The sequence below is a fragment of the Nomia melanderi genome, chromosome 7 (assembly GCF_051020985.1).
Source record: "Nomia melanderi isolate GNS246 chromosome 7, iyNomMela1, whole genome shotgun sequence".
In the NCBI taxonomy this organism is placed as follows: Eukaryota; Metazoa; Arthropoda; class Insecta; order Hymenoptera; family Halictidae; genus Nomia; species Nomia melanderi.
Window position 1 is genome coordinate 11,732,413 of NC_135005.1, and position 22,788 is coordinate 11,755,200.

The following is a 22,788-nucleotide window of genomic DNA, read 5'->3' on the forward strand; positions in this document are numbered from 1 at the left end:
CTGTTGACGCCCAAACGAAAATTTGGGTTTGATGTACTGTTAGCGCCCATAGGCGCCTGTCAAATGTTATCGACGATAATTGCAGCGAAGCTCGATTAGATCAGACGTAAGTGAATAATTCAACGGTTACATCTTCCGTTAGTCATATACTATATAAATGTGATTATTTTATATTCGTTTCACTTCGTTCGACTCAGTGTTTACGATTTCAATACGTTTCCTTAGGAATTCGTGCTGACGCAAAATTCTCTCGTAGCGAAAGGGTTAACAGTAGGTTTATTGTAGCTTATTCTGTTGTTCCTACTAAAATGGATATCCGTTCATTTAGATCTTGGAAATTGGTTGAAGAATAGATGATTAAGATAGGTATTCGTGCAGTTGCATCGAGCAAAATCGACGTAAACGTTTAGCGGATGTTTATAAAATTCAATGTGCGTCAGATTGACGCGTTCCGTGAACCTAATAGTGTTAATAACAGATCTATGAATTGTATCTATGATCGGCGAAGCACCGATCCGTGCCAAAAGTCGTTCGAGATGCTCGAGACTATCATTCAACTCGGAAGAGCAAGATATAGACCCTAACTTGGAACTTCCTAGCTGCGCAACGCTTCTCCGTGAAATAATGATAACGCGATCGTTGATCACTTATAAAAACAAGTACACTCGAAATGAAACTGTCAGATGAACATACCGTTAACACATTGCTGACCGCTGTTTTGTAAAAATTCTCTGTGGATCTAACGATTTCGGATGCAGTTACTTCGAAAACCGTGTGATGAAACTGATAATTTTTTTGAAACTAACTTTTGACAAACTAACGACGCCATATAAGTGGCATGGCACTTTTTTTTACTGGGTCTAATGTCGCGTATATGGCGGCGAACAACATTTTATTATTTTTACCACTGTCATTGTTGTAATATTTACAATTAACACGTTAAGTATTGTGCTAGCTCACTTCTGTGAATTCTTTGTCGCTTGTTACCTATGTTACGATCATTTTTAGCCGTAAGTCAATTCGAAATACATCCGATCCGTTAAGAGTTACTATATATTTGATTGAAATTCTTCTTGTTTAGACATAAGTCACTCTAAGAATCAGTCGCGTATGATATTTGGTAAAACGGTTGCCTTTGTATAATGCTTCATTACCAAAAATTACAGACGTAGCGCGAGAAAGCTCGTTTCCGGTCGCCAACGCGTCATATGAAAACGAGAAATCTCTCGGTCGCCAACGTGTTAACTTAACGATTTCAAATATAAATCTCACGCAAATTCGATACTATCGTACTGAACGCCACGAGGATCACCGATCATCCCCAACTAAATCTAATTACTATGGTTCACTCAACTAAACGATGGTTATTTGGAAATATTTCTATATTACAGTTTCTATATTGCAACAGTAATAATACAATCCAATCAAATGGTTCAACCCATTGCACTCGAGAGGTGACTCTCAGTCACCTGATTTCATACAGTAAAACTATAAAATTTCATATTTAACATTATACCTTGCATAACCGATCAATTCAAGAAATATTGAAATAAAGTAGCTTTGTTCCTCAATGTACCTGAATGTAATATAATTTCTCTTCGAGTTGGTTTCATTAAATTTTTTTTCCGTACTTCATCAGAAAATGTTCAAATATTTCTAGTGAAAAACTGCCGAGTGCAAAGGGTTGAAATTATATTCTCTTCCATTCTGTGTATTTCGCTCTACGAAATCGTGTGGCGTTCAACGTGTTAAGTATAGACGCGTAGTCGCGCCGGTACGGCCGCGAGATAATCGAAAAAAGGTATCGGCCCTTCGTTTTATCGCGTCATTCTTTCGCGGGACAAGCGGAAATTGATTCTGTTCGACGAATTCTCGTCGGGCGCTGATCCGACTCGTCGGACACGGACGAATAACAATAAGATCTGATCATGGAGGAAGGATGAACGTAACGATAGGAAGCGGATTAGACGGTAGCCGGGCGATGGATCGGTAAGCTCCAATCAGCCTTTACTCGTAAACGAATGCCCGAGGTATACGACACGACTCTGTGCGCGTCACGATCGCCGTCTCGCGGTGACTCTCCCTCGGTCATTAATTTCGTCTCGTCGAAAAGCATATGGAAACGATATCACCTCCGAACGTCGACGCTTTTCCCAGCGACGACCAGTCGCGTTGGAAAGTTTTATTCGTTTGTCTCGTTTGATCGATCGTCGGTCGTCTTCGTTATCTTTAATCAAGGATTCGGCGCTACTGCCTACGTAATCCGAAAGTAAAAGGAATGTCGAAGAAGAAGACGAGGAAGAAGAAAAATACAAAGATGAAGAAGAAGAAAAATACGAAGACGAAGACGAGGACGAAGAAGAAGAAGAAGAAGAAGAGGAGGATATTTCGGTGATTCGCCATGAAAAAAATGAAAAGCCCGAGATCCGTTCCAGCCATGATGAAATCGTCGTAGATAGGGACGAGCGAGCTACGCGAGCAACGCGAGCAGAGGGAACGGAATCTCAGCGGGACGTTAATGCTCCGGTCTCGCGTCTCCAGTCACGCATCTCGCGTCTGTTCGACAGTACGGCCAAACTTCCCCCGGTACCTCCGCTAAATCTCACCGAGCAGATTAGTCGCCGATAAGGCGACAGGTAGAGCTCGTAGACGAAGCGAGCCGCTTAAACGAGTCGCTCCGCGCCTCCGTCTTCGGTGTTTCCAATAACACCGGAAAGGACCGTGTAATCTGTTTGATCTGCGCGGGCTAACAACGCACGGTTTATTTGATCTCGACCAAACCCCTCTGTCCTCGAGACGTTCACCGGTTTCCCGAAACGCGCGGCGCAGCCTCGAGTACGGATGCACCGCGACACGGACTCGATCTTTCTGTCGCTTCTCTTCCTCCCCTTTTCTTCCTGCCGCGATTTTCTCTGCAGGATCGATTATAGGGTGGACAGACGCGAATCGGATCGTGGGATGAATCGAATATAAACAGGAATATTGGCTGTGTTCGTTACGTTGTTATAGGAATGAGCTGGCTGTATATATTACTTCATACATTTTCTGCGCTTGATCCAATACATCTTCGATCGTTTCAAATTATCACAGGATTTTAGGGAGAGTCGGATGTTTCTCATTTTTCAGTTGTTCGCTTATAGAACGAAGATTTTTCAGTTTTTGAGAATTTGTTTACCGATATTGAAGCTGGATGTATATTAACCGGTTTCGGTTATTTCGCAATTTTTGAGACGTTTAAAGTGTTAAATATCTGAAACAATTTGAAAAATAAATAGTTTCACTTGAATATTGTAATGAATACGTGGAGAAACCGAAGAAATGTATTGCCATTTTTATAAGGTTTAGATCTATTAATCGTATTAAACGCGATGGTTCGGACAATTTGTCGATCGATGATCGGATACTCGCGAAGCTTGTTTGCTCCCTCGTCATCCGGTAGAACGGAATCGAAGACTGATACGGTTCCGATCAAACAAGAGGACAGTAATCGAACTTGCTGCGACGCGACTGACGGCAATAACGATGTACATCTCGTTTCCGGTCGAGACTCGAGGCAAGTTATTAAACGAAGCCTGCGTTTAGTTTCTTCGCTGGTTTTGCCATCGGCGAGATCATAATTTAAGAGTGTCGTGCGTCACACGCGATCGGAAACAGCGATCGCGGGAATTTATCGCAATTCTGTCGAGATCTCATCGAAGCTTGCGTTCCTACTTACATAATTGATTTTATGTCGGTATCAGTATAACGCGAGAACTCGCGTCCGCCGATTATCTAAGGATCGGGAACGCGGAAAGTAAGAAATCGTGAAAATTCGCTAAAGGAATGCGAACGCGTGAAACTTTACAATGATACCCAACGAATGCAAAGAGGTGTTCGCTACAACGATTAAAGGGGAATAAAATGTCACGGAAACTCTTTCCGTCCGTTGCAGCGAAGCTGGCACTCGTAACGTCACAGGGGCAGAACCGAAACCTCCGAGAAATCCAACCCGTTTAGTGTACCTGAGCGCCTCAGCGAATCAGAGGTCAAAACCGAAAATTCGTGTGAACGAGGCGTACACCTTCGAATCTGACCACTCAGACGAGAGTGCCAGGTTCGCCGCAACGACGGTACATCCGAAACCATCGGATGTTATTGCGAACGGGCGGACGCTTCGTCGCGCCGCTCCGTCCACCGAATTCCATGGACGGTTCGTAAGATGATTAATGTCTGCGTTTAGGCGCGATACACGTATCTGTGACCGTGATCGCGTTAGAGTCGCTTAACTCGGAATAAATCTTCAGGGAAGTTGGTAAGGACGGATCGGATGGCACCCCCCGTCGCGCGTCGCGTAAAATCACACCCGCGCCATAGAGGGTTCACTAATCGCGTGATCCCCGGTTTCGGAAAATCTTCCTCCGACGATCTCGGCGTTTCCTCCTTTCAACTAGATCCTGGCGGGTGGGCCATTCGTTCGCCCCTCGAATCCAGCCTCTCCAACGGAGATCTCGATACTCTCGTGGTCATCTTCCTTCTTGGAAAGGGACTCCTTTTCCCAAGACGACGATCGAGCGCCGTGTCTGTGGATTAGCCAGCGATTCGTCCGTACAGGTTAAAGCTTGAGGCATCCACGATGCAAATTGCTCCTGTCCCTGAAATATTCGTTGACGCATCGATCGTCTCCGAGAACGTTCCTCGTGGAGTGAGCAACTGACTCGCATGCCATGAAATTTCAGTGATTCCCCCGTCGCGAATATCGCGGCGACATAGCCGGACGAAACAAGGGAATAACGGGGAAACGATGGTAACCGTTCACCCCTACCTAATTTCTCGGGGCATCCGTCGACATTTCCAGCGGTTCGACGCGCGTAATGCCTCTCGCGCAGCGTAATCAGAGAAAAGGAGGTGTTAAAGATCCAGGGTAAGAAAGAGGAATAAAAGGGGAAGAGACGGCGAGGGGGGGGGGGCGAGAAGAAACGGGGAAAAGAAAGGAAAACGAGCAAAGAAACGAAAGAGAGCAGGTCGAGCAAACGACAGCCTAAAGAAAGATACATCGACGCGACAAAGAAACGGAAATGGAGAGAGAGAAGGAACGCGGCACGGGAGGCGGAGGAGGAGGAGAAGGAGGAGATGGAAGGTGAGGTTGCGGTTGAGGGAGGAAGAGAGAAAGAGCAAGGAGAGCCATGGAGAACGCTCGCATCACATTCTAGGCTATTCCGCATTCTGTTCCCCCACTTTCCGTCGTCCACAAGCCACCGGCTCACCTCTACGCCTCCGTGACTGCTGGAAAAGTTGTATAACGAACACGTACGCGTGTACCTGACACGTACGCTCGCCTCTTCCAAGTGTTCCCTCGGCCTCTCGGTGTGTAGCGTATAGGTACCGTAGGAACCGGCGACGTAGTCGCGTCGCGGACCTCCACACGGACACGGCTACCTATGACACGAGGGCTCACCTGCGTGCTCGCGGTCGTGCTCGTGCCCGTTTATACGCGTTGTTGTAAATTCACCGGCAGCACGGCCGTCCGGGCAAAACGATCAGAAACGCGGACGCCTCGAAAAACGAGCCTCGAGTTTCTTGGTTGAAGCTTTCGCTTTGTCGCTGATTTTCAATTTCCCCGAGCAGGGAAGCGAAACTCGTTTCACAGAGGTATCCCTATAGAATGCTCCGCGCGAACTTTTCGCTTCCGTATGTCTGGCCTGGGGTCGCTAAACGTGATTCGTCTGCTTATAGCAGTGTAGACGTCGGATGAACGTCAGATGAGCGTCCGATACGAGCTCATTAGTAATTTAGCGGCGCGTAGGGAAGGAGGTCGCTGCAGCGAACAGCGAGGCTCCAAGCTTGAAAAGAGCTCGACGGAAAAGCGTCGCAATGGGAGTACACGCGTATCTATGCCAAGATTGCTGGAAAAAACTCGCGCGTTTTCTCACGGATTAACGGAACGGCGGATGACTCTTTTACTCATTGTCGGTATTTTGCATCGCGCCGCGTTACCTTGGTTTGCGACCGACAACCAACCGCGTTACGAACGATTTCCTCCCAGGACTCGCTAACCCGATCGCAATTATCGCGTAAAGACATGTGGATGGCAATGAAAGTGACAGCGCGCGGATCTCGGCACACGCGTCAACCCGTCGCCGTAGCCGTTCCACGAGTTCGCCGTTTAACGAACGTTATTGAAATCGATCGCTCGCATCGAATTTGTCCCCTCGGTCGCACGGTTCCAGCTCCGCTCGGAGTTCTGTTCCGATTCGAGGCGTGCGCAAGGCCACGGGCAGGCCTAAAAGCGACTCGGCGACGATTCGCGGATAAATTTAGGCGAGGCATATTTCATGACGATTTATCGACAGGGTGATTTACGATCGTCGGAGGTAACCGATTTTTCAGATACGCTCCAGATACGGACTCGGACTCGAGCAATCAAGGTGGGAGATATTAAACGTCTGGTCTAACAGGCTGACAAACTTAAGTAAACAACGGCATTAGGTTTATTATCTTGGGGAACCCGATAGCGTTGAAATCAGAATCGGAAATTTCGCGACAGATTATCCCGACGCGCCGCGATACCGAGCGAATTTCGATCGGCGAGCACTTCTTTTAACCCCTTCACTTGCAATAACGCGCGAGACTCGTGAAGATTTTAAACAGAATTTAACGAACGTAAATATTACTGAATGCTTATGAATACAATATGAATATTACTCTTTTATTATGAATTATTATGGTTTAGAGCAAACGTAGGCATAGAATATACCTGAAACTTGCCTCTCTTTTCACTAAATCATCAGTGGTAAAGTACTTGCGTCGATCATAGCTGAAAAATAGGTCGTAGGGCAAAGAGTTAACGGTCATTCCTGTGAAACTCGGGCCTCCACGAATCGGCTGCACGTAGCCCACCCGAAGTTGCGATTAATCGCGCTTTCCATTGGTCGGATCGCGACGCGTCAAGCAAGCCACGTGTTCGCGGTTTGCTCGGCGAGCGAATACAAACGTCTCTCCGAGGAATACGAAACGCGAGCGGAACGTTCCGCGAAACCGAATTTCTACCGGGCCTCGGTCGAGTCTTCCGTCTCAAAAGCTGGCCCGACGAAAACGAAGCAAGTCGCGACTTTCTCCTAAGGTGGAGGAATCTTTCGAACGTTCGAGGCAACTCCGGCTCTCGACCGGATCCGATCGGGCCGGTGAATATTCACGGGCGATATTCGGTTCCGTAGACGTGGTATCTCTCGTGCTCGTGTCCTTCTTACAAATCACGACCTTGAAATCGATCGAGTGTAAGCGTCGGCGAGCACAGGAATATCCGACTTTCGCCGTGCTCGGATAAGAATGCGAGCCGAATTATCGTTATTATCGTCGAGCCCCGAGGATTCGTCGCGCTTTTTCTCGCAGCTTCGTGCCACTCGCCGATCGATCGATTCGTTAATCTCGTTCGACGATTAAAGAGTTCACTCCGTAAAACGGAAACCATCGAGCGCAGTTTCCGTTTCACCGTTTCCGCGAGCTTCGCTTCTGTTCCCTGCCGATTCCCTCGTTTCAGACTCGAAAACGAGTTTGTTCTCGAGATACGCGGAAACGGTCGAAACGAAACGTCGAAGAACAGTCGTCGAACGCGGTAGAATGCCTGCGCGCGACCCGATGGAATTCCAAAAAGCAAGGACGTTTACTTTTCGCTGACATTCACGAGCCGCGGGAACCTAATCGCCTGCCGAAGTTCCGTTTTCCAACGGCAACGGCAGCGCCAATCCTTTTCTTTTATCATTCGATTATACTCCTACCGACCCCGTGACTCGCGATTCGCGAAGTACACGCGTATGGGAGCAACCCATACGACCGGCCAGCTCGTACGAGCCAGATAGATGGTTATTACAGGCACTCGTACCGTAGTCATCAACCTTGACACGACAAGTTAGCGGAGTCCGCGTTCTAAAGACTCGCTCCCAGAACAATCCAATGGATCGACGGTGACAGTGACGACGATGGTGTCGACGAGCGGACAGCGGACAGCGGACAACGGCGAGCGGCGCGCGGCGCGCGGCGTGCAGCGAACGGCGAACGGCGAACGCGTTCTTTCGGCTTGGAGGTGGATTTTACCGAAGGTGGCGCGCTGTCGGCGACAGTGAAAACGACCGGCCACGACCAGACGACATTCTCGATTTCAATGCCGCCCGAACACGTTCGTATTCGATTTGTCGTAATTGCCGATCTCGAATGCGCCGACACTTCCTTTCGATTCCTTCGTTCGTGATCGAACGGTGGTTTCCCTTTTGACCGTTTCGCTTCTGCTCTTTATCTCGCCCGCCTCATCTTCAACCTGTTCACCCTGTTCGCATTGCATCGTCCGATCTAACCGTTCAATCGCGATTTACCACGGTTAAAAGTTCGCGCGGTAAGAGCCTCTCGATTCTACAGATGGTTCTGTAGATCGTTCTGCAGATTGTTCCGTAGACGAGCATCCCTTAAGGATTTGTAGGCAACCGGTTACGTAACGGCGAGACCTCGTCGTTGCCGATCGATTTTGACGATGACTCCCGATAACGACGAAAAGAATAATCCGGGTAAATACGAAAAATATGTAATTGCAAACAGTCTAATCTCAATGTGACATTGGCCGGTGGTACGGTATAACCTGCACCGAGACGCGCTCTCGTATCTTTCACGGGGATATATTACGTGTTTGCCGGTGATAAGACGTTCGCCGACGGGGACTTGAGAAGCAAACATACCGCCGCGTACATAGATACACGGACACATCGGCGCGCACGCGTACGGGTATATGGGTGGTTCGTAAATCACGTAGCCCACCCCCTGTCGCATTCTCTTTCGTCGAGGATCGACCGTTCGGCCGTTTGTTTCGTAACGAAATCGATCTTTCCCCGGGATTCGATCGGTTTCGTCGTGTCGACGCGGGAACGGGCCACGGAAACTGGAACGGGACGACGCCGGTAAATAGAATCGAAGATACCGCATACCATGCATCGATCGGCTGCGTCTCGAACCGTGGGAAGAAGAATGCAAACGGACGAAGTACTCGCGAAACGAGATAACGCCGCGCGAACCGCCGTATCGGCGTCAAAGACTCGCGGACGTCGTCATCGAAACTCAAATACGGATCGCGCCGAAAAAAAAAACGGGAAGCGCGTGCAAACACCGGTTCGATTTGCTCTGCGGGTACCGTTCTCACATCCTTCGCGTCGCCCCGTCTCTCCCCGTCCCGTTGCCGATCCGATCAACGCGGAATCCCCCAAACGCGCGTCCACTCGACACTTCCTTCGTTCGGAGATATAAGGTTTCCGAGAAATCGCCGAAACCTTATCGAACCAAACACGACTAATCTGTGAATCGATTCGCTCAGAGTGAGTTCGCAATCGGTTGCGCAACTTTGCGCGTCGAGTACGATTTTCCGCTGAATTTTGGGAAAGAAGTCGGCAAATTTGCTTGCCCCGCGCCACTCGAATCTCTTAGTCGTCGATCGAAAGAAGTGGCTGTCGTCTGAAATTGCGAACAGAGGCGACGAAGACGCTTCGTTCGAAGACGAGAGACGAGCCGAAATAATATAAGCTGCTCGATTAGGCCGTGACCGTTACAACCGGAACGCGTAATAATTTACGAGCGAGAACTTTACCGGGTGGCTTTCCTTTACGTAACATCGATCGTCTGTTGCAATCAGAGCTATCGAGCAATCTTTAATCCGTAACACACTTTCCATGAAAATGGTACGGATCTGGCTGAAAGCGGTGCCGGCGCTGGAAAAGATCAAAGGGGTCGCGATCGGCTACGAGTTGCCGTAGTCCACCGAAAAGTGTTCGGTCTCGAGCGGGAAAAATCTCCTTCTACTCTAAATGGCTCGGAGCCGCGCCGCTGAGAACATCGATAATAATGAGATCGTTCGGTGCACGGCATCGCGACGAACGCGGAACAACGATGTCGTGCTCTCCTTTCGAAATCGTTCGCGACACGGCTGAAATTGTGAAAAACCGACGACGAGGTTCGGAGCGATTTCGGTGCATTTTCAACCGGTCGAAATGCAAACAACTTGAACTTTCAAGTGCTTCCAGAGACCGAGATCGAGGAAAGGAGAAAGGATAGGAGATGGTGGAAGAAGGAAAGCTACGCAAACGAAGGACGAAGAACGAAGAACGGCGAAGAGCGAGCGGAACGAGCATCGGTGATGGAACGGTACGGAATCGCGGGAGGCCCGTGCTCTCTCCGAGCGGCGGTGCAGCTCGCACCGCTTCGAGTCGCGGTTTATGCTTCGCAGATACCAATCTTGTTTCTTGACCTATATCCGCGTTTGCATCCTTGCGCAATACGCTCGAAAGGCGTCTTCGAAAATCACCGCGAGAGCCCAACGTCTCGTCCGTTTTCGCTCTCGACTATATTCATCGTTCGTTGCATTCCTGTTTCCTCGTGTTTCCCGGGTAACAAAAGATCCTGGGGAACGGATCGTTCTCGGACGGTCTCCGAACGCTTCATCATTGGACAGAACGAATTTCGACTTTGCTTCCGTTCAATCCGATTCGCGGATCTATCGCGAACAACGTGAACCACCTACGAAACGGGAAACACGGAATATTCGAAAACCGTCGAGGACGACCGAAGGAAAAATTGGTCGATCCGCGTTACAACGACTTCGGTACTTTGGCTCTACGAGCAGGAGAATTTACATGCGTTTCACGGTCCTCGACATTGCTGACACGATTGCTACGCGGACGAGGGACACGTAGAACGCGTGTCGGTACGCATCTTAAAAGTCAGTTGCCGCTCGATGGTCTTCCTGCAAGCCGCGGTGCTTTTAACGTAGAGGCGAGGGAAGATCTTCGAATTTTCGAAGTGCGCGCGTGTCGATTAAGGGAAAAAGACGTTAGAAACCATGCCGCTGAGGCTGAGAATCGCTTAAACGTGTATAGTGTACACGTCATATTTCGTAACGGTGTTGGGTCGATCGGTTACTACCGATTCAACGTTAGCCGATGCAAGGCTAGGCGAGGCCGATGCGATACGATGCGATACGATGCGATGCGATGCGATGCGATGCGATGCGATGCGATGCGAAGCGATGCGATGCGATGCGATGCGATGCGATGCGATGCGATGCGATGCCATGCGATGCCATGCGTGCACACGCCGCTGCAGATATAAATTTCCCTGATCTTCGGTACCGTAGGTCAACGTTCAGAGAGGATTCCAGCCGGACTCATCATCCTGCCTCAGTCTCTCTCCCTCTTCGAACCTCCCATCGTCTCGTCCTCTCCACGTCTCGCCGTCTCTCCGTCTCTCCGTCTGTTCGTCTCTCTCGTCCCCACTGCGAAACGCGCTCGCGCGCCGCTGCAACCACCGCCCGTCTGCGCGATTCCGAGTCCCCTTCGTTCCACGACTCGAAACTCTACTCGCTCGGGCGACTCCTCGCAAAAATTCCAATTCCAGTCGAGCGTCCGCGATTCGTCCCCGCCTCGTCGTCGAAAGTTGCCCAAACATTTTCTTCTGGCGGGCTTACGAAAACGACGATAAAATCATAAAAAGGAAGCTGCGCGAAATCTCCGGAGGGCCTTCCACCTTTACGTAACCAACGACTCGAGAAAGTAGCCCAAAGACTGCTCGCTATAAATCAGCCGTTCAACGACAACCGCGATACGCCTCGATCGGATCTTTGAACTTTGATTCGTGGGAATGAAACGTAAACAAAGCTGTAGCCCCTGCTCGAGCGCGCGCTACCCTTTACGAATCGTAAAGGTAACGTCGGCATCGACGGATTCCATCGGTCGACCAGTCTTCGGCGAGATCATCGAACCACGCCCGATTCGTATCGCGCGTTATTGATAAACCGACTTAGTTTCACGAATGTTCGTCCACCATCGACGTTCCTTACCGCGAAGCGCCCGTTCACGACGAGTGCCTTCTGGATATGAAACGATTCGTGCGGAAACGGCGAATCAAAATTTATCCGATCGCCGTCGATGAAAGGCGGTGGATGATAAGACGAATCAAGGCGAGCAGACATGTCGCGCACTCGAGAACGAGCGAGAACGAACGAACGATCGAAGGAAAGAAGGTTACGAATGAAAGGAGGAGAGAAAGAAGAAAAGGAGAAAAGGAGAAAAGGAGACAAGGAGAAAAGTAGGAAAGAAGGGACCTCGGGGCCTGGGGCGCCGTAAGCGTAACGGTACTTCGGAGAAGAGCGCCAGAGGAACGGCGGGCAACCGACAAGCCTCCGCCCAATCGAAAAGGATTCGCATCTCTTTCGACTACTCGATTCTCTCCTTCCGCGAGGAGCGACGCGCCGATCATCGGCCGCTAACCGAATCATCGGAAAAGCTCGGCCGATCGAGACCCAGAAAAGAGGGAATCACCGTCAAAGTTTCTACGTCGAACAACACAAATGACCCCGTTACGATAACAATCCTCGCGATAGACCGTCACGAAAAGAACCGGCGCTCGAACCTTCGGAAGTCTCGCGAACACGAGAAGTCGTTAAAATCCAGTGTCATTAGTATGAAAAGCGTAAAGGCGCTTCACAGTTATTACAACAGATATACCGATGCTTTACAATCCGTCCTCGGTATTAGCTCGTAATGCTAATGCGTTACACAGCCGAGACTTCCGTGCTGGCTACAAAGCACCTCTTCGCAGACATTAAGTATGCGATGCCACGAAGTTCCCTCCTCTCCGGTGCCCACTTCTACGAAACACCCTTATCGCGTCCGTAACGGTCAGACGCCGCGTCGCATATTCCAATTTTCTCGTTTAACTTCTGCACGGCCGATTAATCTCCGCAGAAAAATCGCCACGATCCGAGTCGGCTCTACCGCGAAAAATGAAAACCGGTTCGCTCGTGTGCCGAGTTTTATCTCGCTACCGAACTGCCGGAGCGTATTCGTTGATTATTTATTCATATTAAGCCCATTGTAATTTACATGAAATGTCATTTGTAACTGTCTTTCGAACTGCACGAAGCCGGCATTCGCAAATATACACCTCCGCCCAAGCGCACGCGCGCGCGCGGATGGAGGTCAGTACACAATAAACCTGCCCGAGTAATTTCCTGTCGGAACGACAGTCTCATTAGCCGGAAAGGATTGTCTGGTCTTTTCGGGTTGCTAATTTTTCTGCCCTCTGTCGCAAGAGTTTCGCGCAACTCCGAAAACCCTTTTACGAACCTCGGTGATGTACGTTTTCGTGATTCATCGGATGAAATCTGTAATTGGCTGCGAGCGAGCGAGCGAGCGAGCGATCGACTATCATTAGCGGATGATTAACCTACGCACCGTCGATAGCCGTCGAGAAACGAAAAATCGTTCCGCGCAGCTTCCAAGGACTGAATGGCGAGACCGTATGTCGAACGAGTAACGGTGTCCAGAGTTTATATTCGTTTTCCACGTGGTCGGTGCGCCGTAGTTGCGTCGTAGTTGCGCCGTAGTTGCGCCGCAATTGCGGTGCAATTGCGCCGGCTGGCAGGCAACTGGCGGACCGTCCGTACCCTCCAGTAGCCTGGAACCCGTAACTCCTCGCCACGGAGAGAAGACCAGTCGACTCGTAACGCTGTCCGCCGGCTTTAATACTACATATTTTCACTACACACGAGTCGAGGAGTCGAACAGTCGTATTCGACCTTCTGCCCTCGCCTCCCGAACGCCTTCTTTCGGCTACCGATACGCTTCCTGCACGGAAATCGCATTGCCGCGTTCATTTGGTCGACGGTTTGACTTCGCGCAAACGATTCCGCTATTTACACCGATCGATGAAGAATATTTTTACGGAGCTCGTTATAAATTTGTAGAAATTAATCGTTGATCGTTATTATACGGTAACGATCTTCGTAAGTTCTAGAGCAATGTTTCCCAACCTTTTCTGTGGCCCCACCTGAGCCTTTCTAAAATTCTTACGCCGCCCTATGTAACATATGTATATATGTAATTTTTAATATTATATTATGATATTTATTATAATATTTTACTATTTTGTTTACGTGCTTAAATATTGTGAAATATACGAAGTGACATTTCAAATTTCAAACTGCGCCCCTTAAAAATCAAATTGCCTGAAACACTGTTCTAGAGATTGTTTAGCACTCGAAGGAATAAATCTTGTAAGTGAAGGATGTGAAACGTTACAGTTACAGATGTGTCCTTTACGTAGAAATATGTCCGCGTATATTTAAACGTAATCGTTGGGTGCGCTGAAGCTTTTCACGCTTCGCGACGCGCATCATATCTGTTTCCTGGGGATCATGACCCGTGACCGGGTCCTAGTCGAAACAATGTTTAAACGACTGCCTGCGAGGGAGAAATCGTGCTTGTTGGAATCGAAATGGATCGTCGGAACCGGTTACCGATCGTATGTAAGGCTAATTCGAAATTTCGCTACGAGTTACGTTTAACCGGAATATCGGAAAAGACAGGTAGGCAGAAGATATGAGATTCGAACAATAAGCGAGGATGTAAATCTGTCGCGAACGCGAACGCGAACAGAAATCGCAAAACGATACGACCGGCACGTTGGAATCTATTATGGCAATCCGTGAACAATAACTCTTCCTCCACTCTCGGCGTTTAATGGCCGTCCATCTATTTAACGTGAAGGAAGAGGAAGTGGCTGTGATGGGTAGATAGGTCGAACGTTTTGTAACTAATTTCGCGAGTAAATTGTCCGTAACATTGGTTCGGTGCAGTCCGACTAAACGTAACGACAACGAAACGGAGTTGCCGAAGCCGAATCCCGGTACGAGTATGCTCGCTGCGAGGCAAAAGCCACCTACACGATTATACCGCCGAGGAAACTCGGGTACGTTAAATTTCGCTAAACCGCGATCCCGTTCCCTATCTAATTAATTACCGATCGCCATCGAGGCAAATGTAGTAGTTCGTTGATCGGCCCGGCAGAGATCGATTCACGCGATTCTGTCGCATCGGTCCGAAATTCGTGAAAGCCGTACCGCAATCGTCGAACTTCAATGATTGGAAAATGAATTGCCCGATCGTTATACGCGCTGAACGCGAACAACTGCGACGAGCAACACCATCCACCCACCTAAACCAGCCGCCTCTGACTCGCCGCTGACTCGCTGTTTCTCGTGAGTCATTGCAACGAGCAACGAACACTGTATCGATGAACCGGCTGGATGCGTATTGCGCGGATAATGCGAATAACAACAACAGAATCTTCGAAAATACCCCGTGTTGCCTCATAAAAGATTAATCGGTGAGGGAGGATATTTACGAAGGAAAATTATCGATTCGAGAGGTTTGCTTTCCGGGATAGCGAGCGCTGCTAGGGGTCCGTGAACGAGAAAATACGGGCGGACGATAATCGGCCCGGTAATGTTAAACGCGTGAGAGAGTTTCCCTTCGTACAAACAATAGCGTCCTCGTGTTTTAACTCGGCAATCTTCGGTTCTAATGTTAATTACGTTTGTTCTTCGATCGAGCGTCGAGCGTCGAACGAAATAATCGGTGGAGCGGTAATCATACGCAGAACCGAAGCGAAGGGCGGTGAACCGTGGAAATGGTTCGTCCGGTGGTCGTCGGGATGCCCTTTCTGCCTAGCCACGATAATCGTGGATTTCCGTCCGCTTATTATCTTACGCGCGTCACAATGCGTTTAGATTGCATTCAGGTAACGGCTAATTAGCGATTCGATGCCATTCCCTGCGCCCGCGGCCGACCATCCTCTCGACTAGAAGAGGGTGAACGCTTCCACCGGGTTTGCCTCGTGCGCTTTCTCCAATTTCGGACTGCGCGAGAATCCCCTTTGATTCCCTTGAAACGGAGGCACGCCGCGAAATATCGGAATTCGTTGCTCGAAGCGGGATTTCGCGTCAACGAACGTACACACACACACACCGAGGCAGCGAAATCGTTAGCAACGATCGTGTCAATCGCACGGATCGCCGTTACTATAGTCGACCGCCGTTCAGGCGTCATCCGGCAGAATTTTGCTTACGCTGAGCCATTATAATGGTAACGGTGTCAAAAAACCGGTTTCACATTATAGACACGATATCTATATTCGTCATTGTAGAAAAAACCGTGCCAATGCCTCATGCACGAAAACGAAACGCCTCCGCGAAAGCCGACATCGAGATCGCATTTCATCGATAGGATTAGAAAAACTGGGAGCTTCGGAATTTCAATTACTAATATTGGATCGGCGCTAATCGGGTTTCACGAGAATTACTCGGATCGATGTTTCGGAGGATGAACGAACAAACGTATTCGTTAGGTTCAACCATAAAATGAATTCGTCGCGCGTCTCGGCGTTGCCGGCGATCGCCGCGCGACGATAAAAATTCTTCGGGACTCCCTAGAATGTTGGGGGATTTCTGTTTCACTAGGTTCTCGATGAAAACGATCTCAGACCGACAGACTATAACGGAAATGAGCTACGAGATATTTATAGCGTAAGCACCTACATACTGTACATATGTGTACTTAAGTATGTAGACATTAACACTGTTAGCTTTGTAATGTGTGGTTAACAGCCAATTTCGCTGGAATAGACAAATGTCTTTCCTTAGCCCCGTCGAATTCGATTTAGTTTCGATGATATCTATTTATCGATGCCGCAAACGCGCGTGTAAACAACGGCGAACGATGCGACACGGTTAAGAGGCGCAAAGCGAAATTATCTCTCTGAAGACAACTGGAAAGAATACAGATTACAGCGAGAAAAGTGGTGTAGCTGCATAGGCATCGACGATCGAGCAAGAGAGAAAGAGAAAGAGAAAGAAAAGGAGAGAGAGAGAGAGAGAGGTGTGCGCGTCGTTCAAGTTTCTCGGCAAGGTGGAAAGGCGTGCGACGCGTGTCCCAGACGGACGGCGTATCAAAGAATATTTGCCCTGTCAACACACGGCTTAGCGTGGAAACGCCGCTGCGTCTAGAAAGGAAGAACGATCGCTCGAAGCGAGATAATAGTAATGGGCATTATTACTTTGCTCTATTATTTTACGATCCACCGTTTCCCTGGAATCGATACGTTATCTCGGAGACCTTTTTCCAAGCGAGCAAACCGTACATTTCTAAGGAGCGAGGAAACATAATTGCATCGGTAACGAATTCATTGCGGTACACGCCTCGACGAAAGATCGTGATTGCCCGACAACGCGAAAATCGAACGACGTCGGTTGTGACGATTTACTCGGCAAACGAATAACATGCTCACCTGCATCTGCAGCCAAGAGTAATCGATGTAGGTAGTTGTACTAGCGGTGACAGCACCGGCGACGCTTGTAGCGGACGAGATCTGCTGCCAGTTGTCTTGACCGGTACAGCCGAGTACCGGCAATCCGTCGGGCTGACCCCGATCCGGAACTATCTGATCGGCATACTGATAGGGTGGTTGAATCGTCGGTTGTCCACCGGGGGGCAAACTCGCTGGATGAGGGTGCTGGGCCCCCGAGCCGGCACTAGCGGGCAGGCAGCACACGCTCACGTCCATCCGTGGTGGCGGAGAATCGTAGAAACGTTGCTGCTCCAGCTCCAGCCCCAGCTCCAGTTCCAGCTCCAGCTCCAGCTCCGGCTCCAGCTCCGGCTCCAACTCTGGCTGCTCCCAAATCGACCTCTCAAGGGTTAGCCCCCGCGGAACCATCCAATCTGAGAACTCAGTGCACCCCTTTGGATCGCCTTGCGTCCTGCAATTGCCACCCTCTTCTCGTTGCTACTACGCGCGTTGCTCGAACGACTCAATGTCTCGATGAAATCGTCAACTCTTCCGCGATCATACTCCGCGAAGATTCTGTTGCGCCGTTTAAATATCGCGCGGAGGTACCGGTTGGGAATACACAACGTCACACCGTTGAATCGATCTCGTTTTTCCCGGCGAAAAAGCGGATCATGCAACTCCTCTGAGAAGCGAAGCGACAATTCATTTTCCCAGGTGTGCCTCTCGTTCCGGAGGCGACGAGGCGATGTCGGAAACGATCGTCGTGTCGATACCTCGTCAATACTTGGATGTTTATCACCGCCACTGGTTTTCCATCACTTGCCTTCGGTTCTTGGTTACGCGTCGGAACAACGTACATTCGGTGCGCCTATTTCAATCGAAAACGGAGAACGAATGCCGCGCGCACAGAGGATGTCGTGTCACCGGTTCGCGTATCACGATCGAATTCCATTTTCACGTTTCGATTCCCATCGGTTCCTTTCTCGCTTCCTCCTCCGGAAGCTTCCTTCGGTTTCGGTTAACGCGTGCCGGAAACGATCAGCATTTAGACTTCGCCGTGTGCTCTCCGTCGTCTCTCTCTGTTTTCTCGAATGAGAACGAACTCATCGATCGGCGCGCCTGTAATCGTAAAGAAAGTCAGGATGTCGAGTCAGGTCGCTTGGCTCGACAAGCATCGTCGTCGATAGGTGTCCAGGGTACCGAGAGTCGTACGCATAGCGTTGGTAACCTTACAACACAGAATATTGTCACGGTGCGTGTTCTGCGAGCTGAATGTCCTCGGTGTTACTTCGCGAACCAAGCTCTTCGAATTTCACCACCGTACCGTGGAACGCGCGAAAGCGCGCGTGCAAGCACACACACAAACATACACACACACAGAACCGATCGGCTTCGCGCCAACACAAAATCGGATTCGTCCGGAACGAAGCAACTCGTCGACTCGACGTCGGGGATCCAGTCAATCTACGTAAAAGTTTCCGATTCTCGGCCGACAAACGGAATCCCGGGAGTCGCGAGCGCCGGTTCTTCGCTCCGTTCCAGAAGACCTGTGGCAAGGGAACCAGTGGAAACGTGAAAATGTAAAAACGCCGTCGATACCGGTCAATCGACGAGCCAACGGCGATACGGTCGCGCCTTATCGCCGGCACCTTCGACGCGTGACAACCGTACACTCTTGCTCGCGATACGCGAATCTTGAAACGCACGGGAGAAAGAAGAAGAGGTGGAGAACGTGGTAACGCAGAAGAGGGAGAACGAACAGCGGGAGGAGGAAATGGACGTGGTGGCGAACACAGAGGTGGGGATGTTCGGGGGTGGACGTGAATGTAGATGTGGATGTGGATATGGAGATGGCGACGTGGATAGCGGTGGTGGTAGCAGCGGCAAAAATGAAAATTGCGCGAACGCTCATCGGCCGGTGCTAATAGATCCGCCGTGTACTAGCAACGTTCTCACCGATGACAACGCGTGCTCCCGTTGACGCGGATTCTGCTTCTTTTCCGATCGACACCTTTGTTTCCACCCTCCCTTCCTCCCTCCTACCCTCACTCACACTTTTTCTCTCTCTTTCTCTTTCCCTTTCCCTTTCTCTTTTCCTTTGCCCCTCTTTCCCTCTCCCTGTTTCTCTATCATTCCGTCCCACCCACCGTCTTTAACCCCTGCTATCTTCCTGCTATCCGTGGGGAAGCAGCGCGAGGCGACGCTGTATTCGATTCACAGGGGGAGGCTCCAATGTACCGACGGAGAAGCGGCAACGACGACAAGGACGATGGTACCGAACGCCGGTGGTAGTGGTAGCGGTAGCGAATGGTAGTGGTGGTGGTGGTGGTGGTGGTAGCAGGCGGCAGCGTCGTCAACGGCGACGATGACGACGAAGGTGTCAACGAGAAATGGTAATAGAGAAGAAGAAACGCCGGTAGAGGTGGAGAAAAGGCGGTGGTAGTGGTAAACGGTTCGCGAGGGTGGCGAACGCAACTGGTGCTCGTGACGAGATAGCGGTGCAGCCGGTATCGCATACGCGCATGCGTGAACACGTGTCGTCAAGGCAACGGTTCCGGAGTAACTGCCCGGTGAACGCAGCCCTCCGCGATCGGTGCTCTTTTCACTCTTTCACTCTCTCCGTCTCCCTCCCTTCTGATCGGCCGTTTCGTTCCAACCGTATTCGTCTGCCTCCTTCCCTCTTCGTTCCTCCAACCTGGTATCTACACTCGTGGCTCGTGCTTCTGGCTGGCTCACGCCCCGGGCGCGACCGATCCGAGCAGTCTAGGCGGCCATCAAGCACGCCCCCGTCTCGTTCTCTTGCCGTTCTCTCACCATCCCTGCCCCCTCCCCACCCACCAGCTTTAACCCCCCCACCTTTCTTCCTTCTCTCTTCCGCCTCGTGCCCTTTTCGTAGCGCCGCGACGACGCGCTGAGACGCGCTGAGACGCGGTGCGACACGCTCCCTCTCTACGTCGCCACCTCTTCGTTCTTCCTGGTAACGTCTCAAACGCAGGTAAATAGGTATATATGTACCTTGCGCACCGCCCCCCACTTTCTGAATTCATACATCCTCTCTTTCTTTCTCCATGCTTCCGTTCTCTCGTCGGTATTCTTAAAGAACTGCTCGTTCTCGTTCTCCGTTCGTCTTCGAATACGACCCTGCAACTAAATAAGTGCCTAAGGAGCACGATTATCGGTGAAAAATCGACGAGGATCTGTTAGCCTCCTACCGCTGACTTTGCCATGTTTCCCATCAGTCCTATTTTCCTTGACTTTCGACGCGAGACACGTCGAATTCCGAACCCTCCGGTGGACCCTCTCCCCTTTTCATCTGGAATACACCTCGTTTTATCCGTCGCTGTTCATCTAGTTCAAAACAATTTTCTATGTATATAAGTATTTTGTAAGATACCGATAAAACGATCTCAGTCCGAAACGTAAGATTATAACTACTACATGGAAATAGGATGTCATCCTTTCGTTTTCCTTTTGTCCCTTTTTCTATACCTTCTATTCGTTTCGTCTGTTCTTTCCGTTTTATTCGTTTTATACGTTCGAGTCCCGTTTTGCCCGTAACTAGGAGCTTCCATCTTCGTCTCGTCCGCAAGATTTTCTTCTCTCGATCTTCCTCTTGGACAACGGGAACGGTCATAGCCATTACGCCAACGCTCGCCTGACGTCATCCCGATGCGATTAACGTTTATACGTGTATACACCTATCTGGACGCATTTGTATTAACGCGTATTCACGTGTATTTACTTGCATTTACTTGTATTTACTTGCATACGTATAATTCTAGTACGTGTTAGTTCTCTGTTCGTTCGCCGTTGTCGGATAGCGCGACGCAACGATTCTTTTTGCTGGTCGCACGAATCGCCCCTGTCCGATCGGGAACTGTTCAAGTAGTCGGTAAGTTAACGATCCTACTCGCGAATTCGATAGCTGACAAATCGACGATTAAAACGCTACAAGATAGAAACGAAGAAAATTCCTTTGGACGCCTCGGAGTAAACGCTCGCGTCCTCTGTTCCCAAAAGTCAATACTTTAGATAACGTTTTCGCCCGAACGAAAGTATGCAAAACGAGGCGGTGAACGAATTCAATCGCGATTCTCCTCGAATTTCAGATGGAAAGAATCGCGGTGTATTTGTTCGTGTATAAGTACACGTACTTTGGTACCTAGGTAATAATGCACGCGGCAACAAGCATCTCAAATCTCTCCCCTCCCACAATGCAGAGATTCCCTTTCTCTTTAGATTGTGAAACGATTTTCTATCATGGCGCTTTAGCTCTGCGGATTTATTATATATGCAACGGATTACGCAAATTACGACAAAGTGCAAATATTTCACATGACCTGCACCTGCATGACTCTCCTTTCTACGCGCGATCATTTAAGCAAACGAGAGAATCGTAACGCGACGATCTCACCGGGGATCTCTGATCCGACCTAACCCAAACACGACTCGTCCCTTAGTTTGTCTCTGCTACGACTCTACGTATTATATTCTATACGAGTCCTACGCGTCCTAATTTCAACCCTTTCGTAGCCCTCCACCAAATTTATTTCATTTAACAGGAGATAAATACGCGTCGGACGTTGCTCTAAAAACAGATCCACGATCTCCGAAGCACCGAATAAAATCAAATCAGTGTCTCCTGGCTTGACTTTGAAAGCTAAAACGATCTTGATCAATCATTGTACAATTTTTTCTCGAAAGAAAATAAGTTAAAGAAAGCATTTCAATCATTTTCAACGACGTTGCCTGTGGGAACGTCTTCATTTCTTACTGGTTTAATGGTCTTTTTAACTTCTCGAATCACGGTGGGGCAAATAACGTTTATTAAACGGCACCTCACGAAATCGTGGGAATACCGTTAAATATACGTAGACAATATTTACTTTGAATTTGAGTTACATCAGAGGGAGTCCCCCATTATGAGAACGGAAGCAGCGTAACTCATGAATGGAAGTACTTGCTCATTGGTCGCCTTCGATAGCCAATGGTTGGTTGCACGCGGTTCCTCGCTGCGCAAATCCGCGGTAAAGAATCCCGGCTAACGAACCGACAACGACCAACTATAAAGCCGCTTCTACCTTCCAATTTTGCTCTTTCGGCGCATCTTTCGAACTTGGAATTACGAAGCGCCTTGTAGGTCCTACTTCCGGACGAGAAAAGTCCTGAATTATGAAATATAAACATAAGATTCGCTTTCAAAGTCACATCGAAAGATTCCTCCTTCGCCTGCAACCGGAAATACTTAAATTCATTACGCGCGCGTCCATTCTATTTGGGTTATATAAAATACACGTTCGCTACCAGTGTCACATATTTGTTACGGCTATAATCCTATATTTTATATAATGAAAATGAAATTAATTCTATGGATATTGTTACTAGAAATTATAAATTACGACATTATATTTAGGAACTCAATGACTCATTTCAGTTTCATTTTTTTAATATTTTGTTTAGAAGATTTATTGGATTGCAGAAAATATTAGAATTAAGGAGACCGTCACAGAAATAAGCGCTGGTAGTGAACGTGTTAATCTTAACTAAAATCCAAAATGATTTGGAATTCCTACAGATATTTGACAATCGCGCGATATAATTATGTATGTTCCAGAATGTATCATTTATCATTCGGATCAGATAATTTTCAATGAT

General features: G+C 49.1%; 1 protein-coding gene across 3 annotated transcripts in view; it reads right to left on the reverse strand.

The window, feature by feature from the left end:
* Positions 1 to 19,932, reverse strand: part of LOC116430439 (uncharacterized) — a 42,341-nt gene extending 22,409 nt beyond the window's left edge. For all 3 annotated transcript variants that reach the window (XM_031984594.2, XM_031984593.2, XM_031984595.2), the window contains exon 1: positions 17,134 to 19,932. In XM_031984594.2, coding sequence (XP_031840454.2) covers positions 17,134 to 17,559 — 426 coding nt within the window. In that variant the 5' untranslated portion in view covers positions 17,560 to 19,932. The remainder of the gene's footprint in view (positions 1 to 17,133) is intronic.
* Positions 19,933 to 22,788: the final 2,856 nt, after the last annotated feature.